This window comes from Chrysemys picta, chromosome 4 (genome assembly GCF_011386835.1).
Source record: "Chrysemys picta bellii isolate R12L10 chromosome 4, ASM1138683v2, whole genome shotgun sequence".
Lineage (NCBI taxonomy): Eukaryota > Metazoa > Chordata > Testudines > Emydidae > Chrysemys > Chrysemys picta.
Window position 1 is genome coordinate 99,235,332 of NC_088794.1, and position 24,182 is coordinate 99,259,513.

The 24,182-nt window shown below is 42.1% G+C and overlaps 1 protein-coding gene across 6 annotated transcripts in view; it reads left to right on the plus strand.

Moving 5' to 3' along the window:
- The window catches only part of FMN1 (formin 1), a 393,438-nt gene that overhangs the window by 313,620 nt on the left and 55,636 nt on the right, over positions 1-24,182 (plus strand). For all 6 annotated transcript variants that reach the window (XM_065595382.1, XM_005309777.5, XM_008174656.4 and 3 more), the window contains one exon: positions 722-814. In XM_065595382.1, the coding sequence (XP_065451454.1) occupies positions 722-814 (93 nt within the window). The remainder of the gene's footprint in view (positions 1-721; positions 815-24,182) is intronic.

Sequence of the window (24,182 nt, forward strand, 5' to 3'; positions counted from 1 at the left end):
GACATTCAGTCCAGATAAGACTAAAATCATGCTCATGGTTTTGCGAAAATAAACTAAGAAAATCTTCCCTTGATTGGTGGAGTTTAGCTGCCTTTTGTTACTAATTTGGCAACCTGGATAGTCCTGTTGGATCTGCAGCTATATTGGGATGCCGAGGAAGCAACGGTAGCCAAGAGATGCTTTTACCACTTAGATTTGACCTGAAGGTTGCATTCTCTTCTTCTGGAAGTGGACCTCACCACAGTGATCCATATCTTTGTTACCTTCGTGTTAGACTGCTGTACTGCATACTTCATGGGACTATTCCTTAACACAACTCAGACATCAGTTGGGGCAGTTTGTGGTGGTCCATTTGTGATGGAGTGGTGTTCCTTCCAAACATTAATAAATTATACCAGTACTTCATGATCTATACTGGCTTCAATTTAGTTTCCAACCCACTCCCATTACAAGCAGTCATTACAAAAGCTGAATTCTACTGCATATAACCTATATTTAAAAAAAGATTGTCTAGTACTTCAGCAATTGTGGCTGAGGCTACTTTTAACTTTAATGCAGTTATTAGATTCAGCAAGGCAGATGCATTATGAAATATACAGTGCTTGATAAAGTTTGAATAGTAAATGAGTAGGCATATAATTATTGAAATAATAGGGTTATTTAAGAGTTGTCAGTTAAATATTCAGTTTTAAAGTATCTAACTTTGCGCTTTTATTTGTAGCCTGTGAAAAGCAGATGAGAGTCGTTTGCAAAGAATCTTCAGAACAGCATCTCCAGCCCTTCAAGGATAAATTGGAAGAGTTTTTTCAGAAAGGCAAGCACATTTTTCTTAAACCTTTTTGTTCATATTTTAGTGTTTGGAGAGTTTGATATACATACATTAGTATGCTGTCTTAAATAACCAATGCTGCAAAACTGGAAGCTAAATAATATCAGTTATGGATTGTAAATACTAATAATTCCACAGATCTTTAAACCTCAGGCATCACTTGCCAGTGACCGGTAATGTTGCCATAGTCTCACTAGCTCTCCATTTCTTTGAGGTTTTTTGTATCATTAAATCACTAGGTGCAATAAAACTGGGCTTTAGGATAGAATGTTACTTAATAAATTGAATCTAAATCTTCCAGTCTGTGGAAAAGTGACATGAAAAATGTCCTAATCTTGTATTCATATTAAGTCAAAGATTTGAGATTAAAAACTAAGTCCATGTAAGTAAGACAGCTGAAGGTCCTCAGGGAAATGACCCTGTGGCATGGAGTCAGTAGCGGGAGGATCTTGGTAGACCCTAAATAGTTGTGCAGCTGATACACTGTAAGTCTGGGAGTTTATGTCTACACTTCAAATACTACAGGAGCATGTAGCTGTGCCTGTCACAACTGGAACAAGGGCAGTCAGACTAGTGGTTGGAGCAGGAGTCAGGCCAAGTCAGGTACCGGGAGCTAAAAGTCCAAGAGGGCAAACCGAGAGTCAGGCATCAGGAGGCAGGCAGGGTCAGGTTACCAGGAGCTCAGGGTCAGGCTCCAGGTTACAAACAGCGATTGAAGAGCAAAGCCTAGGACAAACCAGAGTTGGAAGCCAGAGTCGAGGATCTATCGCAAGCAGGGTCTGGAGCAGAGACAGGCAGGCAGTCTGCATTGTTGCTCAGACAGTTTTCCATCATAGGACTGCCAGGGGCTGCCACTCAGGCCCTCCTGGGTGGCACTTCCTCACTAGGTCCTCATGTGGGAGCTCAGCTTAAGCATCCCATGGAGATGTAATGGCATCAGCAGCACGGAATCCCCTTGGTCCCAGATTCCAGCTCTGCAAGTTCTTACAGCCCCGCTGTAGCGCTTCTGTGTAGACACTACCTATGCTGACATGAGGGGTTTTCTAGTCAGTGTAGGTAATCCACCTCCCCACAAAGTAGTAGTTAGATGGATGGAAGAATTCTTCAGTTGATCTAATGCTGTCTACACTGCATATTAGGTCAGTATAGCTATGCCTTTCAGAGCAGTGGATTTTTCACACCACTGAGATGTGGCAATACCAGTGTAAGTTCCTAGTGTAGACCAGGCCCGAGTTTCTGGCACCGAAATCTGACATTTTAGATAAGTCCTGCATTCTTTGGTAGAACCTTGCTGAGTCCAGTGAAGCTGCAAGGGTTGGGAAAGAAAAGACCCACGTGCAGTAAGCAGGGTTGTCCCAAGGGAGGTGGGGGGCAAATCAACCTGTATGGGCCCCCCTTAACATTTTATATAGGTGAAATCTGGTGTGGGGAGGGGACACCAGTGCTGGGGGGTGAGGGACGATGGAGAGTCACAGGGTGGCACCTGTGCTAGGGGCGAAGGGGCCCCCTGTGCTGGGGGATCCCAGAAAAGGGGAGAGGTCTGGGGCGGAAGTGCAATGAATGCGGTCAGCCAGGCACTGGTGTGTTCTGGCAGCGCTAGGGCACTGGCGGCCGGTGTGGCGGCGCACAATGCCGGGCACCAGTGGAGTGGGGCAGGCTGGGGTCGCTGCTGCCAGAGACTGAGACTGAGCCCCGTGATGCCGAGCAAGAAAAAGAAATACAACGTACGCTTCCTGCCGGTGAGTGCAGGCCCAACCCCTACTGCTGGCGCCAGGCCCCCTGCTAATCCCCCAGGCCGACTTGGCCCCCTGAACCCCTAACCCCACCCCACCCAGGCCAGCCTAGCAGTCCCCGCATGACACATGTACACTGAAGTGCAGGGGCCTCCAGAGCACGGAGCCCAAAGCAGTTGCCCTGATTCGCCATTCCCAAGGGACAGCTCTGGCAGCAAGAGCTAAGTTATTTGAAAGGGGATTTGGATCCCTAGATGCAAAGCATCGCCAATGTGGTAAAGAAACAAAAGGAGATAGAACAACTGTTCACAGAGAAGAATCTTTCAGATAGCTATGTGGAGAAGAGCAGCCGCATTGATGTGGAAGCCTGAGAGGATGAGACAAAGACTGTTCTTGACCAGAGCTTTGGAGGAAGACAGAGAGCAAAGAGTGGAGCTGGAGAAATTGAAGTGTGGTTTGGAGCAGCTGGAACAGATGCAGGAAGAGCTTTCCATGCTTGAAGCTGGTAGGGAAAATTTGGAGATGGCCGAACGGTCTGGAGAACCAAGTCTGGAAGACCAGATCCATTCTGCTAATAAAAGATAGGTGAAGCCATCAAAGAACTCCACCGTCTGCAGTCCCAGGTAAAAGAGTGTATGAAGGAGCTGGATGAGATGTGCTGCTTAAAAGAAAAGGTTGTGACATAGGCCTTGAGGAAAAAGAAGGATTTAATCCGGCTAATGGCAGAGATGGAGAGCAGCACCTGCTGCTGGAGGAGAAGCTGGACAAGCTTCCCACTGAGGTGGAGACCCTTCTGGCAGAGTAATGCCAAGACGCTTGAAGTGCATTACAGAGGAGGAGTTGTCATCACCAGAGGAGAGAGGCAAAGTTGGCTGTACATCTCAGAACACAACCGAGAAAATAGTGGGGGTGGAAGAGGAAAACAAGCACTTGATCTTCTGGGTTTTGCAGGCAAAGATTCATGGACCTTGATGTTTGTAAGAATCTCAAAAGGGGCTGACTCTTTATAGGATTTTCTCTATAGTGAATGATATAATTGTATCCATATCCATGAAGAGTGCTCTCAGACAATGAGTCAGCCCTTTGCCAGTTCCACCCAGGTAAAGGCCAATTTTGGCTGCCCCACCATGGCCACAGGAGGATTGGACATTTCAAAAGTGGCACTCATCATAAACCTTCATTTGCTAATGAACACTAAAGAATATGTGCATTACATTGGTTGTACAGGCTGAGTTGAAAACTATGGCCATACCACTTCATTCTTCAATGAGAAGAATACAAGCAGCACACATTTCTTGTTAGTCTTCCTTGTTGAGGTTAAAAAGGAAATGTCATCCTGGCTGGGCGATGTAGGTAAGGCTCTAACAATTTATGGAGAGCCTGCCCTGGAGATAGAAAAGGGGGGGTGGGATAATGTGTAACAGGATGTGCTGTCCCTTTAAGGGCAGGTGTGGGTCCAGCTCAGGAGAGCACTTAGTCAAAGATCAAGGTAATCTACCAAAGAGAGGTGGGGGGGAAACAGAGGCAGCCACTACACCAAATCCTCATGACAATGTTACATGTGATTAATTTCCTACACAGTGCCATGTTATAGAAATATAAGAAAAATGTTTGCTCAGTGGACAGTAATAGGTAATCCTCATGAAAGTGGGTATTTCAAAAGGTGAATTATTCCTATTCAATGTAATTGATTAAAACACAAAATATTTTTGGAGTGGTGATTCTAGAATGCCAGTAATTGTGATTGTAATAGTTCTGCAGCATAAAAAAATCACATTAGTTATAAGAAGCTTCATTCGAGGGGAGTTTCCATGATTATTCTGCTGAAGTTATACTCTACTTTTTTCTGCATATTTAGGTATCGTGCATCTCAGTTAGAAACTCAGTCTGGTATTGTCACAGCAGTTATATGAGACACTCCTAAAGGTTATCAGAACCAGTTGTAACCATTATGGTGACTATACAAGGAAGTTAGTATTCCCAAATGAGCAATATCACTCGCCAAGTCTGAAGCAATCTAGCATTTAATGTCTGAGAAGTCACAAGAACTATGACTCAATTGATTCCTGAAAGGACTCATATTTACAAAAACTGTGATCACTGAAACAGTCATAGCCATTTAATTTTTCTTCTATAAGCTATAACTTCTTGCCACACTTAAAAGAAAGTGATTTCTGAATTTAGCTTCATCTTCTTTCTTTTATAACGGTCCTCCTAACATCAGGGGATCTTTAAATAAGTTTACTTTATGAAGCTACAGTACTAAAATTATATAATTGCCTAAGTAAATACTGTTTTTGAACAACAGCTCTTATTAAACTACTGTTAAATACATCTGACATTTCTCAATATAACACTTCTCCTTCTCAAGGTTATTGTACTTAACCTAATTTGCTTGAGTTTTTAAATCATGAATTTGTGTGGCTGTTACTTAGGCTACAAGTTTCTTGTCACAGATTCTAACAAGTTCTCAATGATATGTTTCCAGAAAATGTAATACATGTATTTAAGTTTCTCATAAAGTTAGCAGGGACCCTGTAAAAGAAGGAATCCACAGGTATGGCTGTTGTAGGTTGTCTTTTCATCTCATTTAACTGGCAATTCGTATTTATAGCTTTAGCAGTAAGTGCTGGAGGTGAGATAGTGAGCTGTATGTGTGCACATTAACACTAGCATTCTCCCACATGCTGTTTTATCTTGCCTTCCTTTAAGCCTATGCCTCACTACTGTTGGGACTAAGAAGAAGTGGGCTATAGTCCACGAAAGCTTATGCTCTAATAAATTTGTTAGTCTCTAAGGTGCCACAAGTCCTCCTGTTCTTCTTTTTGCAGCTTCATTAGACAACCCAGATATACATAAGTAAATAAACCTTAATTGCTAGCGTTTCCCCATCAGAATTTAAAAATCAAACACTTCTTTTTAAAGATCATTGTGTTGGTGTTTTTTGTGGATTACTTGATTCTTAGTGCCATAGGACCTGCCATATTGAAGCTGCTCAGAGGTCCATGTTGTCCTTTACCCTGTCCTCAATGGTTGCCAAGGCCAGATGTTTTACAGGAAAGATATCAATTGCATTTAATTGTGCAATATTATATTATGTGGAAAATTTTATTCCTGACATCAGTTGATCCATGTACGTGGAATTTGTATTTTGTTAATTTTATCCCAGCCAATGTAAGTGAAGAGCATATTCTTATTCCTATAGATGTCTTAACTTTAAAAAAAGATATTTGCTTCAATAGTGTCCTGTGACAGTGAGTTCTGTGAATTAATTATATGCTAAGTAAACAATATTTCCTTTTATGACTAGAACCTATTGGCTTTTATTTTGTTGCATGCCTTCTTGGTCTGTGGTGTGGTTGTGTTTTTTTGTTTTTTAATACTGTAGGAAAGAGTAAATAAGAGCACTTGGCTGGTATCCACTATATTCTATTTATGTATATTTGTCTCTCGATATCTTCTTTTTTGCCTGAATAGTTATAGTCATTCTAATCTCACCTCGTATGGAAGCCCCCATTCCTGCTTATCATTGTACTGTTCTTGTTTCAGCTTTTTTTTAGATGTTCTGTCTGTAATTGTACATAGTATTTAAGGTGATGAGTAAGGATATGCCATCAATTTACAAAACGGCATCACAATATTTTCCATATCATTCTCTTTCCCCTTCTTACACTTGTGCATTGAGTAAACATTCTTGTTGAGCTGTCCACTTTGATGGCTAGAACTTTTCCTAGTTAGGGTAGTTCCTAACTCAGAACCTGTTAGAACGTACCACTGTTTCTTCCACTTGTCTTTACTGAGTTTGAGCTGCTATCATGGTGTCTTTCTAGAGTGCTCTTGTTTGACACCTTTCCACTTACCTCTTATATGAGGCAGTTGATAACTATAATAATAACAAAGTTCTTGAACTTGTACCCCTCATATGGTATCAAGTAGTTTTACAAACTGTGTAACCATTATCTCTAGTCTAGTCTAGACTATTCTGGGTGGGCTCTTATTTGTGGGAAGAATTCTGCGCCAAAAAATTAAAAAGTCTGCATACAATATTTTTAAAATTCTGCAACATTCTGCAAATTTAATTTAATTTATCAAAATAACACTATGTAATCTCATGAGATTCAATTACTTTGGTAATTTATTTCAAAATACCTGTCAGCAAGTATGTCTGTAACAATACGGGCACACACAAAATTTCCCCCAGGAGTAGAGAGTTAAAGAAACCCCTATGACAACCCAGTTTCTGTTTCTCTGCCCCCTCCCAGAGCCCAGCTGAGGGGCCAGACACCCACAATCCCTCCCCCGCCCCAGAGCCCAGTCACGGCCCTCCAACCAATACACCTGAACCCACTACCCCACAGAGCCCAGCCACAGGGCCCTCCCTAGGTCAGATACCCATGCCCCCACCCCCTTCGAGCCCAGCCGTGTCCCCCCCCAGCCTACACGCCCCCTCTCCCTTAGAGCCAGGGATCCAGAGGGAGAAACAGCCTGTTGCTGGGTCCCTGGCATGTGTGGAGTTTCCTGCATGCTGCCATCTCCTTCCCTCAAGGCATGCGGGGAACTGCAGCTTCCAGGAACTCTCTACTCTCTCCCCCTTCCCATGGCAGTGTCTTCTATGTGCCAGCTGGGCTCCGCTGGGTCCAGCGGCCCCTAGTGGCAGCCAGCAGCACTGCAGCCCATTTCTGTGGGGGAAAGGAAATTCTGCACACAAAACATTAATTTCTGCAAAATTCTGCATTGCGCAGTGGCGCAGAATTTCCCCAGGAGTATGTTCTGATACCATGCTCATCACTATCATAGCTAAGCACCTTCAGTGATGTGTTAAGCAATCCAGCTAAACATCTATCATATTTCTTCTCTTCTTCTTGCCCCAGGGGGAGAAGTGGGTGCAATAGAGTAGATTTTGTTTTGGAATTTTTTGATAATTTATGCATATGTTGCTATGTGTTTGTTAGAGGGAGGGAGAGGGAGAGTATTTATACCTCATTCTCTCTATAGAGAATGCTCTGTCACCACAAACCAGCAGCACGCAACCTCCCATGGGATCAGAGTAGGACTGGGTTTTTATGATCTGCTGTGGGCATTACACTAGTTTCGCTTTCTTCTTTCAGGGCTAGGAAGGAATTTTTCCCTCATTGCCAGATTGGCTGGGGAGGGTATGTTTCATCAGATTCCCAAAATGGGTCAGGGGCCCAATTGGGTAGGTAAGGAGGTACAATCAAGTGGTTGCAACTTAGCAGGTGGCAAGTGTCCTGTTCAGGTACTCGTTCCATAGGGCATACGGTTCCTTGATAAACCAAAGTTGGAAGTGGACTTAGGAGTAAGGTATCCTCTAAGGAAGCTGGGGCATTAGGGTTGCTGCTCCTAATGTCTGGTACAGTGGGATACAGCCCCCTTTAACCTATATACGAGGGGAGGGTGGCACAGTTGCAGCAATGGGCAGGAACCAGGGAAGGGGCAGGGCTGACAGCAGCTCTCCCAGGTAGGTGGGAACAATTAAGGAAAAGATAATAACATGCATTGTATGCTGGGTATTTCCCGGTTGAGTTAATAAAGATGTGGCCTAATTAAACCACATTTCTCGTATCTTGTCTTTCTTGCTTTTTGGTTGGGACACACCACAGGCACAGAGGATAAGTGACTTGCCGAATAGTAAGTTGGTGGCACAGTCAAAGATGGTACCCTGGTCTCCTGGCTCCAGTTCTGCTGATATATTTACTTGACTATTTTGCTTCAGTTTTAAACTAAATATTATATGGATTACTGTATCATATACATAAATAACAAAAAGCACAAACTCTAATTCTGAACGCTATGTCACCCTAATATTATTATTTTTCCCTAGTAGTTACTGGTCATTTTCTCCTACGGTTTACTTACTGTCTCTTAAACAGTTTTTAATCCAAGACAAGTCTTCATCTTTCATCCAGTGGTAACAAAATTCCCATCTAGCAATAAGTGGAACTGAAGAAAAACTCATTGTTTTATTATCCTTGGGATTAACTAACAGTTTTTAAAAAATTTACTACCTCCATGTCCTCTTTTATTGTAGCTTTTTATTTTCAAGGTTAGCTGAGCTAGCCATCTTGAAGTCTTGAATGATCCTGGTGATATACTGCAGATTAATTATTTTAATGGTTTCATCACATTATTTCTTTCTGGACATCTCTAAGACTGTGTAGGTTTCTTTTCCTTTAAAATTTCTCACCATTGTTACCAGCAGTGTAGCCCCACTGTTGGTACCCACACTGGGACTGGCAGCAAGCATTTTTATCACTGTCATTCAGGCCTGATCTAAATTTGTGACAGTAGTAAAAATAACAGCAGCTGATGTACACTAGCACTCCCATCATTGCATGCATTGGTGGAGATTGCCTAGTGGTATGATGATTCAATAGACTGAGCAAGTGTCTGGGATTAGGTTAAATCAACAAATGCATTTCACCTCTTCATACACCATGTTTGATCCCATGAAAGGTTCTAACCAAATTGCTTTTTCTGTTTCCTCATTTTAGAGGTTTCATTCCAAGTTGCTGCCACCAGAAACTGAAAACCAACATGCTCATTTAGTCCAGCTCTCTTTGCTGAGGCTCGACAAGTGATCTGGATGCTTTTCCATTTTTAAGGATGTTGAGATTTAAACCATTCATTTCACACAGGCCTGTGAACAGCTGTCCAACAGTAACAATTTATAAGTATTATCAATCTGGGTCTAATTTGAACCAGTGACCAAGAAATAAAAGACTTCATGTCCCATTACTGATCCCCTGAGTCATCCCATTCCCCATGGGATGTTTTAAATCTTTCAGAAACATGGCTTCTCCATGTATGGAAGAAATGGGACTCCCTTCTTCAAATGTGACTTGATGAAAAAACAGTGCTGGCTAGAGGACTGAATCTTGCTGGAGGAGCTTTGAGCTAATACTGTATCTCACCACCGTCTGCTGCTGTCATTGCTTACTCTACTTATTTCCCCTCCCCTCTTCTCCTCTCACTACTGCTGGATGCTTCCCTGCTTATATGCAGTAGGATATGCATGGCAGAGCTACTAAATGTGTGATATTTATGAGACATGAGTGACACTTAGCACCCCTGGTCTTACTATTAATTGGCACAGGTAGTTCTGAAGGGCTAAACCTGGTCTGCACCCTTTTGTAACAAAATCTTAAAGAGGTGAGTTTTGTATGGCGGCAAGTTACACTGGAAACATTTAACACAGTTCTAGCCAGGATGGTGTTAATTTTAGTGTGCAACCTTGAAATTATTACCAAGGATGTTTACACCATTTATGTATGAGTTTATGGCCAGGCAATAAAGATATGAGAGATGGGAGTCACGTGTGGGAACGGTCCATGTATTACAGGAAATCTAGGTTTCAGTACTTCAGCACAACTTGTGCTGAACACTGGAGATTTAATCTTGATTCCAAACTTTGTTGCTTTTTGTGATTTCAAGTTTCAGGCCCTTAATGTTGCTTGGATATAGTTTTTGTGCTTTTGTAATATTCAAATGCTTCCCAGCTCATCTTGATCCAGCACAATTCTCCCTAAACATAGACATCAAAAATAGCTTAGCCACCCTGTGTACACAAATGTAAATTTACCACCCCTAAACATATATGAATGAAATGAATAAACCTCTATTGCTCGAGTCCTTTAAATACACAAAATCAGTATAGACATTGTTTCTGAAGGATTTAAAACTTCCATGCATTTGATCATTGTGCAGTTGAAAACTGATACTTTTTTTTTTAATTGGTGAGCAATGAGATAGCAGTGGAAACTTGCTGCTAATAGAAGTTGGAACTGAAGAGAAACAGATTAATACAGGAGACAAAAAAAAAGAGTGAAGAGAAAGGGGAGCTTCATACAAGAGTAAAAATTGATGAAAACAGGGAAGAGGAAATGAATATAGTAAAACAAGAAATAGATGAATACTACAACCACAACTACCACCACCCAAAAATCAAGACATTTTCAGAACAGTAAAAAAAGAATCACGCTGTTATATTTTTATTTCTTTCCTTTGGGTATCTTTGTTGCCCCTCCATCAAGTTATTTTTTACATCTTCATTGAATCAAGAAATTGTAATATATTGAAACCTGCAGACTCATAATATCTTTAACCCAGTTTCTTATGAAGTCACTTACTTATAGCTTGAAGTTTTACAGTAAAGGGATAGTACTCTGTGTGGGGTTACAATGGAAGTCCTACAGAATTATACATTTAAGGTACATGAAAACAAAATTAAAAAATCCTGCGTGATGGTATTGGAGCTGGTATTGAGCAAATTTCAAAAGATTCAGAGTTTCAGTTTAGATAAGTGTCTGGTAGTTCCACTGCTTCTCTGAAATCAGGTTTTTCTTCATACACAGAATTTTCAGAACTTCCTAATTATGGTTAGGCTGTAAATACTTCAAGAAAACCCCCAGATTGGTTTGTTTTATCAGAACTGTTTGCATTTTCCTAATTACAATTAATTCTAATTAGTGATAATCTTGCTGCTTTGTATGTAAAAACAGAGACTGTTCTGGAGACTGACATGTTGAAATGCTAGAAGGGATAAACTACTGCTGCTCGAGTCTGAACTGTTTTGTGCAATAGGATGTAGTGTAGTCTATTGCTTAGACCAGGGAACTGGACACCAGAACAACTGGGTTCTAGTCCCGGTTTAGTCCTTGCCATATGACTCTGGAAAAGTTAGTTAATTTCTCTGGGCTTAACTTTTCCAGTCTGTAAAATGTAAATAATAACATTTGCCTATCCTGTATGTTGTGGGGGGAAAAAAATTGTGAAATCCTGATGAGCAAAATGGTGTTAATAGTACATTAGCACATTTCAGGTCAGCATGGATATTTAAAAAGGATTTTCTTCAAATGCACCAACTAGAAGTGGGAACAACCGTTAATCAGTTTAACTGTATAATGTGAAAGCAGTAATACGAACAACCATACACTTACTATTTTTCCAGTGGAGTTGCTGTATAATTTCCCTTACTTATCTCATCTTTTACACTCCTTTGATAGAATTAGAGGAACTTTGTAATTGTAGACTTAAAGATGTGTTTAGGTGTTTTTTTTAATGTTTCTTCAATTCATAAAAGTCTATGAATTACTCAGAAAAACCTGCTGTTTGGCGGGAAGACTTCCATACTGGAATAATAAACTGAATAGCTGATTTAGGACTAATACAAGGAATTCCTAAATATCAGTACATTAGAGATCTGGCACCCCTATTCAAAAAGTTAAGTACAGAAGGGCTACGATACATAATGGATGCACAAAAAGGGTAACACTTATTTTGTCCTTCTTCCTCAGAAGAGAAAAAGTACCTTACTGGGAGAGGAGTTTATGAAACAGCTGGAGTGCAAGGGATAGCAGCTGAACTGAGGCTTGCTTTCTTAGTCCCAGTATTTGGGAAGTGAGAAAATAGTTTGCTAGTATAGCACCTTGCAGCTAAGAAATAGCATTAGAAAGGGAGGTAGCTAGCCAGGAGCCATTGGCATTTGTTTTTCAGGATAATTCTTGGTATCTTTGACTATCCTCCCAAAAATCGTGCAAAAAAGATGCAACTGACATTGGAGAGAAGGGGACTGGCTTTCATAGAATTTATTTATTACTTCCCCAATATGCTGCTACTACAACCCCAGCAGGGAGACAGTCGATTGGCAAAAGCTTGGCTGTACATAAATGATTCTGATAAATTAGACATCTTCCTCCAGCTCTTCAGGACATGAGGTAGCCTCCACAGTAAGTCAGAAGATTTGGATTTTCAGCAGTTATCATAGGACAAACATAACCCATTTTACATTTCTCAGCAGAGAAAGCAACAAGAGGATTAATACTTTACTGTTAAAGGAAATAATTGGATTTACAAGGTCAGAGAGTGGGCAGTCTCATGTCGGGGCACAATAGATTTTGCAAATCATTGTTAGTGGAGAAGAGAGCTGTTTGGGAAAAGGTCCGTGACAAACCATGTACCAAAGGAGGCTGGAACATGGTAGGGAGGGACATTTGGATTTATTAAGCAGTGCAGACTTTTGAGACCAATCCAATTGACAGGTGAAGAGGAACTGCTCACAGCTCTAAAAAATAATTGTCGTTTAGGTTCAAGTGATCAATGACTTTATCACATTTATAAATGTGCAAACAGAATCAAATCCAGATCAATAATATATATGTTTGGTGCTTTAAGAGTGTCAATTTCACAAAGCTGAAAACAATTTTGAGCCAAATCATCTGAGAGGAAGAATTTCATCAGAATAACACTTTTTACTCAATGCCCAAAAAAGCCACAATTGAGGAAGAAGGCTGTGTTGGTTAAAACTCCTATCTTGTTTAGAGGGAAAGTGAAGGTATCCATAAAAAACAACATATAAACAAATGAAAGAAAGAGGAAGTTGATAATAATTAATATCAATCAGAAACTAGGAATGGTAGAAAATGATGAGGAAAAAAGGGAAAAATAGCAGAAATCTGTGGCCAGCAGATTTAAGGACAATAAGAAGTTTTGGGAACAAAAAGAATCCTAACAATCTTACTGATCCATTACTAAATAGAAATGGTAAAATTATCAATAAAGATGCAGAAAAGGCAGAAGTGTTAAATATTTCTGTTTTCTATTTGGGGAAAAAAACAGATGATGTATTCAGATGATGATGATGGTAACATTCTTACCATTCCATTAATATCTCAAGAGGATGTTAAACAGCAGCTACTAAAGTTACACATTTTTAAATCAGGAGGCCCAGATAACGTGCATCCTAGAGTTTTATAAGAGTTGGCCGAGGATCATGCTGGACCACTGATGTTGATTTTCAATAAGTCTTGAAATGCTGTGCAAGTTCCAGAAGACTCAAAAAATGCTAATGTTTTGCCAATATTAAAAAAGAGTAAATGGATGATCCAAGTAATTATAGGCCTGTCAGCCTGATATTAATCCTGGGCAAGATAATAGAGCAGCTGATATGGAATTCAGTTAATAAAGAATTAAAGGAGGGGGAAATAATTAATACCAGTCAACATGGGTTTATGGAAAATAGATCCCGTCAAACTAATTTGATATCTTTTGTTGATGAGACTACAAGTTTGTTTGATAAAGGTAATAGTGTTGATGTACTATACTTAGACTGCTGTAAGGCATTGACTTGGTATCACACAACTTTTTGATTAAAAAAAACTAGAACGATATAAAATTAACATGGCACACATTAAGACCTCGCTAACTAATTGATCTCAAAATGTAATTGTAAATGGGGAATCATCATTGAATTGTTGTTTTTCTAGTGAGGCCATGCAGGGCTTGGTTCTTGGTGCTACGCTGTTTAACATTTTTATCAATGGCCTGGAAGACAACATAAAATCACTACTGTTAATGTTCGGAGATGACACGAAGATTGAGGGAGTGATAAATAATGAAGAGGACAGGTCAGTAATTCAGAGGGATCTGGATCTCGTGGTATACTGGGCTCAAGCAAACAATATGCGTTTTAATACAACTAAATGTAAATGTGTATATTTAGGAACAAAGAATGTAGGCCATACTTGCAGTATGGGGAACTCAATTCTGGGAACCAGTGACTCTGAAAAAGATTTTGGGGAGGGGGAGGTTGTGAGATAATCAGTTATGTGAGAATAAATGTATTAAAGATTGTGAGGTGCTCAGATGCTATGGTAATGGAGCAGTATGATAGCTAGCTAGAGCTGTTGACCAAGATAGTTGCTGTCAGCCAATAGCACATTTTCAGACAAGCTTAGTAATCCTGTGAAAAATGGCAAGAGGTTAGTTCTTGACTATTTAGTAGAGTTGATTGAAATTTTTCATCCAAACCTTTTTTTGCTGAAAAATGTAGTTGAATTGACCAAAACATTTTGTGAAATTGTTTTTGATCTGAAGAAAAAAACATACAAAAATTAACAATTCTGAAATAATCAAAATGGTCTCTCTTGACATTTTCAAAACAAAACATTTTTATTTTTTTTATTCAAAATGACTTCTGTTTCAATATTTCCTGAAAATTATTATTTTAAAATCTTTTTTAAAAGCTCAAAATTAAAACATTTTGTTTCACCGTTAGGTCAAATGAAACATTTTGTTCAACCTGAACATTTTTCATTTTGGGTTGATGCAAAATGAAAATTGTTTTTGATTTTTTGGACTTGCCAGCCAACTGAAAAATCAGTTATGCACACAGCTCTACTGTTTAGTCATTTTTTTCTTAAAAGTTTCAGACAGCCCTGTAGTGGGTGGCTGGGCATTTGACCAATACAGTACTCCCTTGAATGGGCTGCAGGGATTGTGCAGAGCAGAAGCTTTGATCCATACACTCCTCACTCTGCCTGCTCTAGTGCTGCAACAGGGAGGGAAAGTGAAGCCCAGATCAGAGTGCTCTCACTTTCTCTGACCTGGTGCCCCATGGAGGGGAGGGTGTGGGGGAAAGGGAACTTAAGACCTGATTGATCGGTGGGGCCACCAATGGGTGGGAGGTGCTCTGAGCGAGAGGGAGAAACTGGCTGCCAATGGGTGCTAAGCACCCACTAATATTTGTATGTGGGTGCTGCAGCCCATAGAGTCATCCCCTATGGTCTCATTTATTTAACATAGTGTTTCTTTAAGTCATGAAAGGTTTCAGAGTAGCAGCCGTGTTAGTCTGTATCCGCAAAAAGAAGAACAGGAGGACTTGTGGCACCTTAGAGACTAACAAATTTATTAGAGCATAAGCTTTCGTGGACTATAGCCCACTTCTTCGGATGCATATAGAATGGAACATATATTGAGGAGATATATGTGTGTATATATATCTCCTCAATATATGTTCCATTCTATATGCATCCGAAGAAGTGGGCTATAGTCCACGAAAGCTTATGCTCTAATAAATTTGTTAGTCTCTAAGGTGCCACAAGTCCTCCTGTTCTTCTTTAAGTCATGGAATTCCTGGCCAGAAGTTTGCCCCATCAACTCTGGGTTTACAACAGCTCCTTCTAGAAGTTAGTTCTAACAACTTCTTCCCAGCTCCCTGGCTGTCTTACTGGTTCTCAGGATAAGTCTGCACTTTAAAAAAAAAAAAAAAAAAAACACAGGAGCAAAGGTCAGAGCCCTTGTCTACAGACTTGGGCTCGCGCTATGGCACTAAAAATAGCTGTGTAGACATTCCTGACTTGGCTTTGAAACCTATACTCATCCCCAGGTTTCAGAGCCCAAGCTGCAGCCCATACAGGAATAGCTGCACAGCTATTTTTAGCGTTGTAGCGGAGGCATGAGTCTGTATGCACAGGTTCTGAGATTCACTGACGGGGGAGGTTTTTTTGCAGTATAGACGTACCCTCAGTCAGCTTCCTCTAGCTGTCTCTCCCTGTACCCTCTCTCAGGACATCTCCCACAAGGGCCTAATTTCCCAATTCTAGATCCCTCCACAGAAACATACTTCCTGTCCCGTCCTGTCTCTTCCCATACTAAGCTCTCTCAGCCTCTTTTATTCCCTTTCTTTCCTGTACCTGAAATTACTCATTCCAATCAAGCTCCCTTATTGGGAGCAAATTCTGTCTCCTTCCGAGGCCTGATTAATCATTTAGCTAGGGGGTTGAACCAGTTTGGCACAGGTGCCCTGCCCCTGCCTTACATCCAGGGCCAGTCACCTTGTGACACCCTGGTACTGCTGCTTCCAGTGAACCCATTTCTTTCTATTTTGAACATAAGTAATTCATGGTCACTGGGTACTATGCTTCTGTATTATTCTTTCATTCTAATCAGTTGCCTCTTTATGTTGGTTACAAGATGATAATTATGGTGGCTTCTTCTTTGAGTGATAGTCCCTATTATATTCCACTAAGGATTATGCACAGTAATGTCCATCAGTCTGCACATGTGCCCTTGCACTACCTCGTGGTTTTGCCGTTGGCGATAAAGAATGGGGCAGGCTGACCACACTCACCGCTGCATGGTCCAAGTTGGAGCTTCTGCTGTCCTCTCGTACTCAGTGACACGTTTTCCAAATTTTTTCAAAAAACTGTTTTTGTTTTTGTACATAGTCAGGATTCTTGTGGTTTTGTAATAGTTTCTAGTTTCTAGAAGTTTTGTAGGTTTAAGGGCTGGGGATGCTTCTTTGGTGGTTTCCCACCAACCAATCTCCAACCCTCCCTCCCTGTTCCCCACGACACCCAAGCCTGTATATAGTCAAGATTTTTGCTGATTTTTAAGTAATTTTAATGTTTCTGAAAGTTCATGTAGAATTAAGGACTTGGGACACCGTTTTCAACCAATCCCCAACTCTCACCCCCACCCCAGCACCTGGGTCTGGGTACTGGATTATGCCAAAGAGGCCAGAATTCACAGTCTGCGCTTCCTGCCCTCACCTGTTTTCCCTCAGTGATGAGCACTAACGTTCTCTATACTGTTTGGGGGAAATCCACACTACATCCAGCTGCAGTATCTGCCTCTCTTTCCCTGCTCGTACACAGGAAGGCAGAGACTTCCAGCTTAAGAAGCACCTAATGGAGGTCACCATGGGCTCACAGTCAGAACCTGGCCAGGGAACCCATTGGCCTGAGCAGTCCAAGAGTGCACCTCCTACCATGGAGCCTCAGTCCAGCTCCGCCAGTACCAATGCTATGCCCTGGTTCCATCCATAGATTGGGTGCCATTAACTCCGGTGAGACTCGGAAGTACTCCTGGGCCTCGTGAACTGTTTGCCCTGGAACAGATGAGGTCTCCGTGTGTTCTGGTATTCTCACCTACTAAGCGAGTCCCATCCACCATCTCGGATCTGCCACCTTTTGGCCATGTTCTTACAACACACGCAGTTCCATTGGCACTGCCATTTGTACAGGACTCCAGTTCCCCTGAATTTGAGGATCTGGAGATTATGCGTAGTCGCCACTTCAGTTCTGAAGACATGATTATCAGAGGGTTCCGATAGCACAATGGCAATACCCTCCCATACTTCAGCCCAGGAGTCACTGGTACTCGACTCCTTTGACACTACTGGTGCAACAGCAGGATCAAGCAGGCTAGTCATATTGGAACTCGTGGCCCCAATATTCGCCTTCGGAACTCTCTCATTCAGCACAGGAGGACTCCCCTGTTTCACTGCCCCATCCTTTGTTAAGTAGACGTTCAGAACCAGGGCTAAACAATGCGCCTATCATCCCAGTCCCAACGTATCTGGAGAGGTTTCCCTCATCATCCCCAGACACGTCTGTGTCATCAATGCCATCCTCTCTCCCTTGCAAATCATCAATTGCAAGATCTGCTATCGAGGATAGCTAATGTTCTTCAGGTCCCATTGGAAGAGGTGCTGGACAGTCAGCACGAACTACTAGACATTTTCCATGTATCGGTACCAGCCAGGCTGGCCCTACTGATCAACAATGCCATTCTCCAACCAGCATGCGCTACTTGGCATACCCTGGCCATGTGTGCTCCCACCCTGAAAGGGGCAGAAAAAAAAATACTATGTCCCCCCCCACCAAAGGATCTGAATTTCTGTTCTCACATCTTCCGCCCAATTCCCTGGTGATTCAGACTGCTATGGAGAGGGCTAAACAACAGCATACATGCTCCACCTGTGCTGATAAGTAGGGCAAGAGGTTAGACCTTATGGGTTGAAAAGTCTTCTCAGCCGGTCTCCAGTTCCAATCTTAAACTATCTGTCAGTGATGGCCAAATATGATTCTGTAAACTATGAACAGATGACGGATTTTGTGGATAAGCTATATCAACATGATTATGCCCGATTCCAAACTATTTTAGAGGAAGGCAAGTTGATTGCGTAGTCCACACTTCAGGCTGTGGTTGATTCAGCAGACACGTCTTCATGCATATTGGGGACTGGAATTATCATGAGGAGGGAATCCTGGTTACATTCCTCAGGTTTCCCTAGGGAGGTACAGAACACAATTGAGAACCTCCCTTTGATTAATCACACCTCTTCAATCAGAAGACGGGTGATTCCTTGCACTCACTGAAAAACTCTAGAGCCACCTTGCATTCCTTGGGCATATATATGCCAGGGCCAAAGTGAAAATTTTACCATCCACCACCAATGCAACGCTACAGGACTCCCCAGTTCTATCACCTAGGAACCTCCACAGAAACGCCCAAAGGTCCACAGATCCCATCCACCTGTTCCAGTGGTGCAGTCCTTCATGCAACACACTCAATCATCTCATAAGCAATATTTCTGAGTGCATCTAGAGAGCCATCAACCACTTTCCAGCCACACTTTTCGGGAACCATCTCAAACTCTTTCTGCTAGTATGGAGAGTAATAACAACAGACAAGTGGATCCTGGATGTCATTCAACATGGCTATACCATCGATTTTGTGATGCTACCTCCTCCACATCCGCCACCCCATCACTCTCATGACAATATGCCTACTCTAGAGGTGGACTCCCTCCTACAGAGAGGAGCAGTGGAGTCAGTCCCTGCAGCCTATCAAGACATGGTTCTATTCCAACTATTTTCTGGTATCCAAGAAGAAGGGGGCATGGAGACCAATCTTGGATCTCTGACATCTCAGCCATTCCGATTGCAAGCCGAAGTTCCTGATGGTCACACTTACAGCCATCATTCCTTCACTAGAAAAAGGCATGTAATTCATGGCTCTCGATATGCAAGATGCCTACTTCCATATAGACATCCACATGACCTATAAATGATTCCTGAGAATGAATGGGTCCTTAGCACTTCCAATACAGGGTTCTCCCATTCGGACTCACCACTGCCCCACAGGTCCTCAAAAAGGTTTTCTCTGTGGTAGTGGCTCATCTCCAATGACAGAGTCCTTGTCTTCCCTTACCTAGACAACGAGCTGCTGGTGGCACGATCCAGAAAGGAAGCTCAAGAGTCAACGTCCCAGCTCCTTCTACTCCTCTCCTCTCTAGGAGTGACTGTCAACATCAAAAAATTGACTTTGCACCTTACACAGTCCCTGGAATTCATAGGAGCATCATGTGCTTATCTGACAAAAGGCAGGTTCCAGAGTTTACTGGACCTGATCACCTTGATGACTTCCAATTCCTCAGTCCCAGCCAGAACATGCCTTTCCTTCCTCAGTCACATGGCACTGTGCACGTATGTCAGGGCCTTTGCTCGCCTGCAGTTCCACACACTACAGCTCTGGCTGCAAAGAGTCTATTTCCCCCATGCACCAACCCATGGACAGCATTCTTACCATTCCACCAGAAGTCATCTCTTCCCTTCAACGGCGGACAAACCCACTCCAAGTTTGCTCTAGAATGCTCATCCTTCCATCCTTCCTGAGCATGATGATCATAACGGGCACATCACTTGACGTCTGGGGCATCCACATGGGAGATTGCATGACACAAGGCACTTGGACTGCTTGGGAAGCCAGGATGCACATCAACATCCTGGGACTTCGGGTGATACACAAGGCATGCAGCACATTTTTACCAGCTGTCTGTTCTCATCGTGTCCTTGTCATGTCAGACCAACACCACTACAGTTTACTACATATATACGCAAGGAACACAAGGTCCCCAACGCTGTGTGTGGAAGTGGTATGCCTCTGGAAAGGGTGCATTGCACATCATAACCTTTTGTTTGTAGCCTACCTGCCAGGAACGCAGAACATGATTGCCCATGCTCTCAGCAGGAATTTTGCAACTAATCACGAATGAGAGTTGCACAACATGGTAATCATGGACATTTTTGGTTGCTGGGGAACTCCGATCAAGGACCTCTTTTCATCTCACACCAACACCAAGTTCATTCAGTACTGTTCAAAGGGAGGACTCGATGACCATTCACAAGGCAACGCCCTGGTTGTCAACTGGTTGGACCAAATCAACTATGCCTTCCCTATATTACCAGTCTTGCCATGCATCCTTTACAAACTCTGACAGGAGAGGGTAATGGTCATCTTAATCATTCCATTCTGACCTTGCCAGTTCTGGTTTCCCCTTCTTCTCCACATGTCAAAACATCCTCCTCTCCTGCTCCTTGTGTTTCCAGAACTGCTCAGACAACACAATGGCAGACTCCAGCACCCCAATCTGTGGATGCCTGACCTAACAGCTTGGTTTTTGAATGGACGCCTCCGCTAGCATGGGAGTGTTTGTTGACAGAACGAGATGTCCTCTACAATAGCAGGAAGGACTCCATGAGACGATCCTACCAAACCAAATGGGTGCATTTCACTTCTTAAGCCCAACAGAAAGGTCTTATCCCTGAGGTTGTGGGCATCCCAATGCTCTTAGATCATTTCCTCCACTTGAAAGCCTTGGGGTTCACTCTTAGCTCCATTAAGGTGCATGATCAACGGCTATTACCACTTTCCACCCTCTGGTACAGGAGTGGCCAACCTGAGCCTGAGAAGGAGCCAGAATTTATCAATGTACATTGCCAAAGACCCACAGTAATACATCAGCAGCCCCGCATCAGCTCCCAGCGCCTCCCACCCACCGGCAGCCCCACCGATCAGCGCCTCCCCCTCCCTCCCCGCATCTCCAGATCAGCTGTTTTGTGGTGTGCAGGAGGATCTGGAGGGAGAGGGGAGGAGAGATGGCATGGCAAGCTCAGGGGAGGGTACAGGAAGGGCTGCAGTGGGGGCAGGGCCTGTGGCAGAGCCAGGGGTTGAGCAGTGAGCACCTTCCAGCACACTGGAAAGTTGGTGCCTGTAACTCTAGCCCTGGAGTCGGTGCCCATATAAGGAGCCGCATATTAACTTCTGAAAAGCCACAGGTTGGCCATCCCTGCTCTGGTGGATGAACATTTGGTTTTTACCCATCCTTTGACAATCTGATTCTGGAAGGGCTTTGTACGTAAACACCTGCCCATTCAGCTATTGCTCCCCAGTGAGACCTCAACCTAGTCCTTACATCATTAATGAACTCTCACTTTGAACCTCTAGCCTCCTACTCTCTTTCCCTTCTTTCCATGAAAGTCACCTCCCTGGTTGCTATTACCTTTGCAAGGAGGGTTGGCAAACTGGGGGCCATGATGGCAACCCACCTTTCGTCACGCTCCGTAGTGATGAAGTTTCACTGTGCCTGCATCACAAATTTCTTCCAAAAGTGGTTTCCCTCTTCAACTTCAATCCATACATCTACCCCCTTCTGTCCTAAACCACGCACCTCAAATGAGAAATGGAGGCTCCACTCCCTCAATGTCCTGAAGGACCTGGCCTTTTACCTGCAAAGCATGAAGCCATTCTGGAAGTCTCCCAGACTGTTTGTCGTCATAGTGGAGAGAATAAAAGGGCAGGCCATCTCCATCCAGAGAATCTCCCAAGTGGGTCTAAGGGTGCGTTATGCTCTGCTACCAATTGTTAGGACAGTCCCCACCAGGTGGAGTATGGGCCCATTCCATGAGAGCGCAAGCATCAACTACCGCCATGCTTCACGATGTGCCCCTTGTGGACATATGCCAGGTGGCCACATGAAGTTCGATACACACCTTTTCTTCTAATTATGCTCTAGTGCATGATTCTGCAATGGATGCCTTGTTCACCGCAGCGGACCTTCATTCCATGGTTCAGTCATGTTCTTCATACCCTTCTCCTACCTAGGTACTGCTTGTTAATGACTCTCAGTGGTAGGGACCATCACTTGAAGAAGAAGGGGAGGTTACTTATCTGTAACTGGAAGTTCTTCAAGATGTGTGGTCCCTATCTGTATTCCAATCTCACCTTCCTTCCCCTCTGCTGCAGATCTGGAAGATCTGTAATGGAGAAGGAACCAAAGATGTGGTTGATCTGCCCCACCCTTTATCGCCTCTGGTGAAACCAGAAGGCAGTGAAAGGACGCATACATGAACTGACAGACATTACTACTTTGAAAATGCTCTGTCTCTGAGTGCATGGCACATGTGCATAACCCTCAGTGGAATATAGATAAGGATCACATATCTCAGAGAACTTCCTGTTACATGTAAGTAACCTTCCTTTCGGTTCTGTTTCTAATCTGTATTTTCTAGAGCATAAAGTTGTTTTCTAAGTAATTTAAAACCTGGTGGTGCATATTTGGCTATATTTTTACCAAAAAACTGTTTGGGTAGTTAGGGTCTACCGTGATTTCATGTACCTAGAGTTTTTCCAGAAATTTTAAAAATTCTTTCTTTACTCCTTTCCTAGGGGCCTGTAATAGATGCTTTTTGATATTTCTCCTTTGTTTTTCTTTCCTAAAATCTTTATCCAAAGAATTTCACCACCATATTATTCATAATCAAATTGTAGATACTTTTGCCTAGTTACCTCCTTTCCTTTTCCTTTCTATCTGTACAGAATGTACCTACTTATTATGGTATTCCAGATATGAAATTCATCCCACCAAGTTTCCACTGTTTACTACACCATAATCTGTTTCAACTAGTATCATTTTTGCTTCTTGTTGCTTATTTACTACATTATATACACTTCTCTGTAAATTAATGCTCCTTTTCTTAATAGATTTCTTATGCTGCAGAACAACATTATCTTCAGCCTTACTCTGTATGTCTGGAAGTACATGTGGTGCTTTGCTGGGAAAAGCACCTTTTCTTATTTAGTTTAAAGCTCACCTAAAAAGCCTGCTAGTTTTAGACCCAGAAGGATGATGGTACACTAGGGTATGTCTAACCTCTATTCACTCAAAACATTCTAATAATGTCACAAGTTGAAGTAGTACATAAACCATGAAGTAGGCTACCAACAGTGTTCTATGTTGGATCAGAAGTCAGGCATACTCAAAGGCATTAACCCCTTTGACAGGGCTTAATATTATTTTATACTTCTCTTCTGCTACTAATGTTAACAGAACAAATTTTCACAAAATGTAACTCTGTCAAACACTAGAAAGAAACTAATTTTGATGCTACTCTTTTTAAAAGCCTTAAAGCTATATTGTTGCTTTTTAAAAACATGCAAATATCGAAACTGTATTTTAGATTACTATTTACATGAGCTCTATAAAACTTGGCCTGTATTGACTTCTAAAAATATGTTGGAGCTGTCTGATAATGTTTGCTTAAATCTCTTTTCCTGCTCTGCAATGACATTATAGTCAAAAATATAGCCTTCCCAGCAATGAAGAATTCACAAAATTAATATTTAAAATATTTTTTTTAATTCTTCTTTAACAAATTGATTCTAAATCAATATAATGAAACTAACAAGCACCCTTTATTTTTCCTAGATTCCCATTCCCTATCCTTCAACTGTATATTGTCCTTGAGGATATAATCTCCTCCAGGCAGGGCGCTTGTCTCCTTTTTAGTTTGTAAAACTTCAGCACCTTTGGGTGCTATATAAACTGGGCTAGAAAAAGAATTCCAAAAAAGCCTGACAGTGATCATATGATTACATTTAAAATGTAATATGTAAAGTACAGCATATAAAGATTAAATAATTAACTGTTTAGAATTCTCCTTGATTTTCTAAGTACCCTCTGCGATCTTGAAGCTGCTGCTTCTTCAACCGGAAGACATTTCTCTGTAAAGACAGCCAGTTATCCAAGACACCAACCTCTGCGATCTATTGAGTCTGCATATCAAATACTGATTCTGCATTTTGTGACTAGATCGTACAAGTATGATGACTTTTCAACTTCAAAGCTTTATGTTTGCCATTCTAACTCATCGTAACTCTTTTCTCCATCCACTCCTTTCATTTGTTTTCACTGAGAT